Source organism: Pyrus communis, chromosome 3, assembly GCF_963583255.1.
Source record: "Pyrus communis chromosome 3, drPyrComm1.1, whole genome shotgun sequence".
Classification (NCBI taxonomy): domain Eukaryota; kingdom Viridiplantae; phylum Streptophyta; class Magnoliopsida; order Rosales; family Rosaceae; genus Pyrus; species Pyrus communis.
In genome coordinates, this window is record NC_084805.1 from 219409 (window position 1) to 226980 (window position 7572).

At 35.4% G+C, this 7572-nt stretch overlaps 1 protein-coding gene across 1 annotated transcript; it reads right to left on the reverse strand.

Annotated features, from left to right (window-relative positions):
- Positions 1 to 282: 282 nt before the first annotated feature.
- LOC137727483 (B2 protein-like) lies at positions 283 to 3525 on the reverse strand. The gene is made up of 4 exons (XM_068466338.1): positions 3300 to 3525; positions 3049 to 3179; positions 487 to 597; positions 283 to 324 (listed from the first exon to the last, which is right to left on the reverse strand). The coding sequence occupies exons 1-4, from the start codon at positions 3523 to 3525 to the stop codon at positions 283 to 285; spliced, it is 510 nt and encodes a 169-aa protein (XP_068322439.1).
- Between the last annotated feature and the right edge of the window lie 4047 nt (positions 3526 to 7572).

The window sequence follows — 7572 nt, forward strand, 5'->3', positions numbered from 1 at the left end:
AGCCATAAGTTTAGATTCGTGTGCTTTCATTTCATTACCAAATATATACTAAGCACAGCACTGCACCAGCAGTTCAAATTTAATAACCTTCGTCAAATATGCATACACAAATATTGGATATATAGTTGCAGTAATGGGAGCCCTGCTAGCTGCTGCATCTGCATGATCGATCTTTCTAACATAAAAGCATGCTACATACATCCCATTCTTATACACACACACAGACACACACACACACATATATATATGAATTCGATTGGTGGATCGCATCGGAGTTAGAACTTAGAAGTTCTCTTCTTTGAACAAGTCTAACAATGCAAGTGCCTGCAAAAGTCAATATTCCAAACCACAAGTTTCAGAAGCAAGCGAAGCAACCCAAAAAAAATATTAACTTTCACTATAAAACTAGCATACATATATATGTGTATGTATTCTGGCATACATAGAATTGTAAAGAAAAAGAAGTTAATTGTGATGAAAAATGACCTCAGGCACAGAGAGTTGTAAACGGAACTTGGGGCCATCATAGTGGTAAAGTATTGGCCTAAATGCATCCTCTTCTAGTGGTTTGCATCTTTCCTTCACTCCAATTCTAACCTGAAAATTAATCAAATCCAATTCGTTCTCGATTTCAAATGGTTGGAAAACAATCAAATGTCAAGTATATAATATACAACAATTGCACAGTTTATTTCGAATAGAAATTTCACAAGAATACAATATATCTCACAATATAAACAATTAATAAAACTAAATAATAAATCACAAAACACTGACTTGGTTAGGAAGATAGAGGCTTGCAGTAGCAATCTCCTAAGACAAAAATTCGCCCCTACACCAGTGCAATAGTTCAATGGATGTCTATCTTGCTGGATACAACTATCTAATCCAAGTTCTTGCACACGAACTTGGATTCTTGGCGAATTGGTTATGCGTTTCTCTGTGAAATATGGAGAAAGGAAACGAAATTGATGGATTGAGTTTCTGATTTTATTGCCATATATATAATGGCGTAACTTGAACAAATGTAACCGTTCATGCTTATCAGTTTTTTAAAATGGACGTAACTATTCAATCAGTTTTATCCTTTCAGAAAAACTGAATCCAAAAAAAAATCAACAATGTAACTTGTGTTTTTCGTCCATCTGAGCCCCAAGGCCCAAGGCCCATCTTTGACATTTAATATATACACCTAAACCCTCCAAGTCTAAGGCCCAAAGTCCATGGCTTTGGCCAACCATAAGTGTGGGAATACACTTATAAAGTGAATTTTTGAAAGAGGAATGGGCGATGTGGGACTGGGAGGTCCCTCATAAACACATAAGTTCCAACAATACCCCACATTTTCTATTCAAACTCTAGCAATACCCCACATTTGAATAGAAAATAAGATACTTACTAAATTAGTAACGGCTTTCTAGAGAACTTAGATATGATACACATCGGGATAGGTGTCTTTTGGACTTGAACCGTCTCTAGTGAGTGCTTATTGGATTTGCCTAATGAAGCAGTGAATTTAATATCTTGAACTGATCATTCTTGGTAGTAATCGAAACAATAAGTATCACACATATCACATCTTGACACATGTCAATTCATACGGTTGTGTTCATTTTGGTCCTGAGCATATCCTGATTTCATGAGATCTTTAGAGAATTGTAGCCAAACCAATTCTCAAGGATGCGACCCCACATCAATCTCATATAGGTAATGCTAATAAAGAATATCCTGTTCTATTCATCTTAACCATAAGATATTAGCATTATTAAGAATAGTTATTCACCCTTTTCGTTTTACAGGCAACACACTATTTTCCATCATAAGAATGAGTAAAGATTATGTGTTTCTTACTTTGAGTTTTCCTCAACTAGTTTGCCTATTGAACCTAGACCATGGGATCTCCAATCAGCTAGGTTAGGTTTTCGTCAAGTTATAACTCATTGAGTTGGCTTTAAACCCATTCCCTTGATGTAAATGCCACTTGATCCTTGGATAGGCCTTTTGTCAAAGGATCGGCAATATTCTCCTTAGATTTAATATAATCAATGGAAATAGTTCCATTCTTGAGTAGCTATCTAATGGTCTTATGTCGTCGCCTTATATGCCTTGACTTCCCATTATATTCAATGTTTTTGGCTCAACCTTGTGCAGTCATGCTGTCACAATGTATACATATTGCAATCACAGGCTTGGGCCATAATGGAATATCTTCCATAAAATGTTTAAGTCATTCAGCTTCATCAGCAACTGTATTTAAGGCTATAAACTCTGATTCCATTTTCGAACATGCTATGCACGTTGCTTGGACGATTTCCATGACACAACTGCTCCACTAAGTGTAAATACATATCCACTTGTGGATTTACTGTATGTGCTCCCTGAAATCCAATTTGCATCACTATGTCCTTCTAATACAGGGGGATATTGAGTGTAATGCAAACCATAGTTCATTGTATGCTTTAAGTATCTTAATACCCTTATTAAAGCATTCCAATGATTTCTTCCAAGATTACTTGAATACCTACTTAGTCGACTTATTGAATAAGCAAGATCAGGTCTTGTACAATTCATAATGTACATCAAGCAACCTATAACTTGGGTATACTCCAATTGAGATACACTATCTTCTTCGTTTTTAGTAAGTTTATAAATGGGATCAAAAGGAGTTACTGCAGGTTTACAATCATAATGTACAAACCTTTTTAGAACCTTTTCAACATAATGTGATTGAGTTAGGACGTATCCATCTGAATTCCTTAGAATTTGAACTCCAAGAATCACATTAGCTAATCTCATATCTTTCATATCAAAGCTAGAATTTAGCATTTTCTTTGTGGAGTTAATCACATCTTTGTTTGTTCCCATTATAAGCATGTCATCAACATATAGACATACAATAACACAAGCATTTTTCGTTTGCTTAACATAAATGCATTTATCACTTTCATTGATTTCAAATCCATTCGTAATCATATTATGATCAAATTTTTCATGCCATTGCTTAGGAGCTTGTTTAAGTCCATATAATGACTTAATCAATTTGCAAACCTTCTTTTCTTGACCTTTGACAATGAAACCTTCAGGTTGTTCCATATATATTTCTTCGTCTAATTCACCATTTAGAAATGCAGTCTTGACATCCATTTGATGTATCTCGAGATTGTATACAGACGCTATGGCTATTAATAACCTTATCGATGTTATTCTAGCTACTGGTGAATAAGTGTCAACGTAGTCAAGTCCTTCTTTTTAACGATACCCTTTGGCTACTAAACGAGCTTTGTACTTGTCTATGGTACCATCCAGTCTCAATTTCCTCTTGAAAATCCATTTGCGTCCTGTTGGTTTATTTCTAGGAGGCAAATTAACCAATTCCCATGTATTATTTTGCATGATGGATTCTATTTCACTTTGAATAGCTTCTTTCCAATAAGGTGCTTCAGATGATTCTAATGCAGCCTTATAAGTTTGAGGCTCTTCTTCGGTTACAAAAGTGAGGAAATTAGGACCAAAATCCTTTGCCATTTTTGCTCTTTTACTCTTCCGTGGTTCCAAATCTTGGCTTTGAACTCTAGAAGTTGAAGTATGATTATCGTCATCATTTCTTGTAGTAACTTCATGTAACCTTTTGTTCAAAACATATGACCTATCTTTATAAGGAAAAATTTCCTCAAAGAACTCAGCTTCTGCAAATTCAAGTATAGTATTCATATGAATGTATGCAATTTCAAATTTATGAACCAAAAATCTATATGCCGAACTATTATTGGCATGACCAATAAATACACAATCCACTGTTTTTGGTCCAAGTTTTTGTCTCTTCGGAAGAGGCACTTGGACTTTTGCAAGACAACCCCACACTTTCAAGGTTTTATATGTAGGTAACCTACCTTTCCAGATTTCATAAGGAGATTGATTAGTCTTCTTATGTAGAATTCGGTTCAAAATCATATTTGCAGCAAGGAGTGCCTCACCCCATTAATTATGTGGTGCACCAGAACTGTTCAACATGGAATTAATCATATCCTTCAATGTACAACTTTTTCCGTTCAGCCACTCCATTTTGTTGAGGAGTATATGGTGCTGTTGTTTGATGTATTATTCCATGTGTTGAACAAAATTATGCAAAACCATTAAATTCGTATTCACCACCTCTATCCGATCTTAAGACTTTTATTCTTTTGTCTAGTTGATTTTCGACTTCATCTTTAAATGTCTTAAACATGTTTAAAGCTTCATCTTTACTATGAATCAAATAGACATAACAATACTTGCTGCAATCATCAATGAAAGAAATATAATAGTTCTTTCCTCCACGAGTTGGTGTGGATTTGAAATCACAAAGATCATTATGGATTAAACCAAGTATTTCGTTGGATTTTTCCATTGATTTATATAAGTGTCTTGCATATTTAGATTATGTGCATATCTCACATCTAGATACTTTGTTCATGGAACATTTGGGCAATAGGCCTAAGTTAACCATTCTTTGAAGAGAACGAAAATTAACATGACCAAATCTTGCATGCCATAATGTAGAGGACTCAATCAAGTAAGCAGAAGAAGCACTAAGCTTGTTATTATTATTAATAGCATTAGCAGAAAGTACATTCAGTTTGAAGAGCCTCTCAGCCAGGTAGCCCTTTCCCACATACACCTCACCTTTGGTGATTACAAACTTGTTAGATTCAAACACAATTTTGAAACCTTTGTTACTCAGAAGTGATCCAGAAATCAGGTTCTTGCGAATATCAGGAACATGTAGAACATTGGTGAGTGAAAGCTCTTTTCGGGAAGTGAGTTTGAGCGTCACTTTTCCCTTCCTTGCAACGGCAGATGCAGTTGCATTTCCCATGTACAGATTTTCTCCACCATCAACAGATTGGTAAGTAACAAATAAATTCCGATCAGCACACACATGCCTTGTTGCTCGTGTATCAACCCACCAGTCATTGGAATTAGTCAATAAATTGACTTCAAAGACAACAACAACAAACGTGTCTTCTGCAACATATGCTTGATTGGAACTCCTAGAATTCTGATCCTTCTTGTGGCGGTAGTCCTTTGCCCTCCTTTGATTTTCTTGAAGGTTTCCCTTTTCACAGTAGTCAGTGCTTTCTTTACAGCATCCTGTTTTTTTTTTTTTTTTTTTTTTTTTTTTTTTTTTTTTTTTTTTTTTTCCTGATGGTGCCTTGCCTTGTGTGAGTCACCTTCTTCCACAACATTGGCTTTTGCCTCCAACAATGAGACATCATACTTCTCATTTTTGCGATGATCCTCCTTCACACATAGTTTGAGAATCAACTGATCCATGCTTATGTCTTCAGGTAGATGCTTCAGAAAAATATTAAAGTGCTTCCAATTCGAAGGTAGTTTCTCTATGATAGAGCCAACCACAAAACCTTCTTTCAGACCAAGGTTTTCTTCATCTAACTCATGAACAATCACTTGGAGTTCTTCAACTTGCTTGACAACAGACTTAGTGTCACTCATCTTGTAATTCAGAAATTTTCCAATTACAAACTTCTTGGAACTTGCCACTTCAGACTTGTACTTCTTATCCAGAGACTCCCACAGCTCTTTCGTTGTCTTATATGATGAATAAACATCATACAGAAAGTCATCTAAAGCATTCAGAATGTAGTTCCTGCATAGAAATTCACTGTGAGTCCAGGCTTCTATAGCTTGCAGAATTTCGGCAGGAATATCTCCCTCTTCTGGTGCTTTGGGGGCCTCAGAAGTAATCACATGACTCAAGTTCAGAGTTGTTAAGTAAAACAACATCTTCTGTTGCCAACATTTGAAATCAACTCCCTTGAACTTCTCAGGTTTCTCAACGTGTTGCTTGACGACACCAACATTTGATTGATCCATAAAATTTTGTCTTAGATTGTTGGAAAACAATCAAATTTCAAGTATATAATATACAACAATTGCACAATTTATTTTGAATATAAATTTCACAAGGATACAATATATCTCACAATATAAACAATTAATAAAACTGAATAATAAATCACAAAACACTAACTTGGTTAGGAAGATAGAGGCTTGCAGTAGCAATCTCCTAAGACAGAAATTCGCCCCTACACCAGTGCAGTAGTTCAATGGACGTCTATCTTACAGGATACAACTATCTAATCCAAGTTCTTGCACACGAACTTGGATTCTTGGCGAATTGGTTGTGCGTTTCTCTGTGAAATATGAAGAAAGGAAACGAAATTGATGGATTGAGTTTCTGATTTTATTGCCATATATATAATGGCGTAACTTGAACAAATGTAACCGCTCATGCTTATCAATTTTTTAAAACGGACGTAACTATTCAATCAGTTTTATCCTTTCGGAAAAACTGAATCCAAAGATAAATAAAAAACATAACTTGTGTTTTTTGATCCATCCGAGCCCCAAGCCCCAAGGTTCATTTTTGACATTTAATATATACACCCACACCTTTTAAGTCTAAGGCCCAATGTCCATGGCTTTGGCCCAATTCTTTTTTATACCATAAGTGTGGGAACACACTTATAAAGTGAATCTTTGGAAGAGGAAGAGCAATGTGGGACTGGGAGGTCCCTCATAAACACACAAGTTCCAACACAAATGACTGAATCGAAAAATTAAATAAATATTATGCCAATTGAACTACTAATGATACCTATTAGCACTTGTACCTGTGCTGGAAATCTTGATTCTCCTTTGCACTTCTTGTCTTGCCACGCGGTTGGCTCGATGTTTGATCCTCCAAAGCTTACAGCCTTTTTTACAGAGGATCACACAAAGGTAGTCAATCTAATTTCTCAAATTAAGGATAATACGCAGCTGAATATTTGATACATAGATATAATAATTTATATGTGCAAACCTGGAAGACTCCATGTAGCTGGTGACCTGTGTAGTTATACAGAAAAAGAGGTAAGCTAGGGGTTATTGCCCTTACTGAGTCCTTATATTTCTGAGGCAGACCTGAAAGTGGATATATATATATATATATATATATATATATATATATATATATCTATATGCAACCATTCATTATTTTGAAATTTTGTAACATCCTGAATTAAAAAACCAACTATGCTCCTCCAAACCATGATAATAAAAAAGTAAACATAAACAAATAGTCAGTGTTCATATATGTTGTAATTCTATCAACAGAAACAAGAAGTTTATCAACAGAAACAAGTAGTAATTAGTTAGGTAGAGAGAAGTTACATACCAAATAGTTGACGGTGTAGGTCCTCTTGCATTGTTTTGTTGTTGCATACGAAAATGTAACCACCCAAAACCTCATTCCTTGGCAGCATTTCAGACTGAGGCAGTCATTTGCCACTTATCATGACTAAAACTATTACTACTATTACTATTAGTCTGCTGCAGCTGCACATAGTAACTGGAATTATAATGCTGCTGGCCTCCTTCTTTCATCTTCAACAACTTATTCCATGGCATTGGCATACTATTAGTAATGTTGAGACTATTCGTCTTATTTCGATAATAATAGTACTCCTCGCGATCATCTAATTCATGATGATGATCAATATCCGCGTTCAAGTCATGAATTTCTGTCAT

Excerpts from the sequence above, each read along its gene's own strand:
- LOC137727483 (XM_068466338.1), bottom strand. The coding sequence starts at position 3,525 with ATGGCAAAGGATTTTGGTCCTAATTTCCTCACTTTTGTAACCGAAGAA. Across the intron at positions 3,180-3,299 it reads GAGGAAATTGAGACTGGATG|CCATAGCGTCTGTATACAAT; the intron begins GTACCATAGACA and ends GGTTATTAATAG. Across the intron at positions 325-486 it reads TACAACTCTCTGTGCCTGAG|GCACTTGCATTGTTAGACTT; the intron begins GTCATTTTTCAT and ends TGACTTTTGCAG.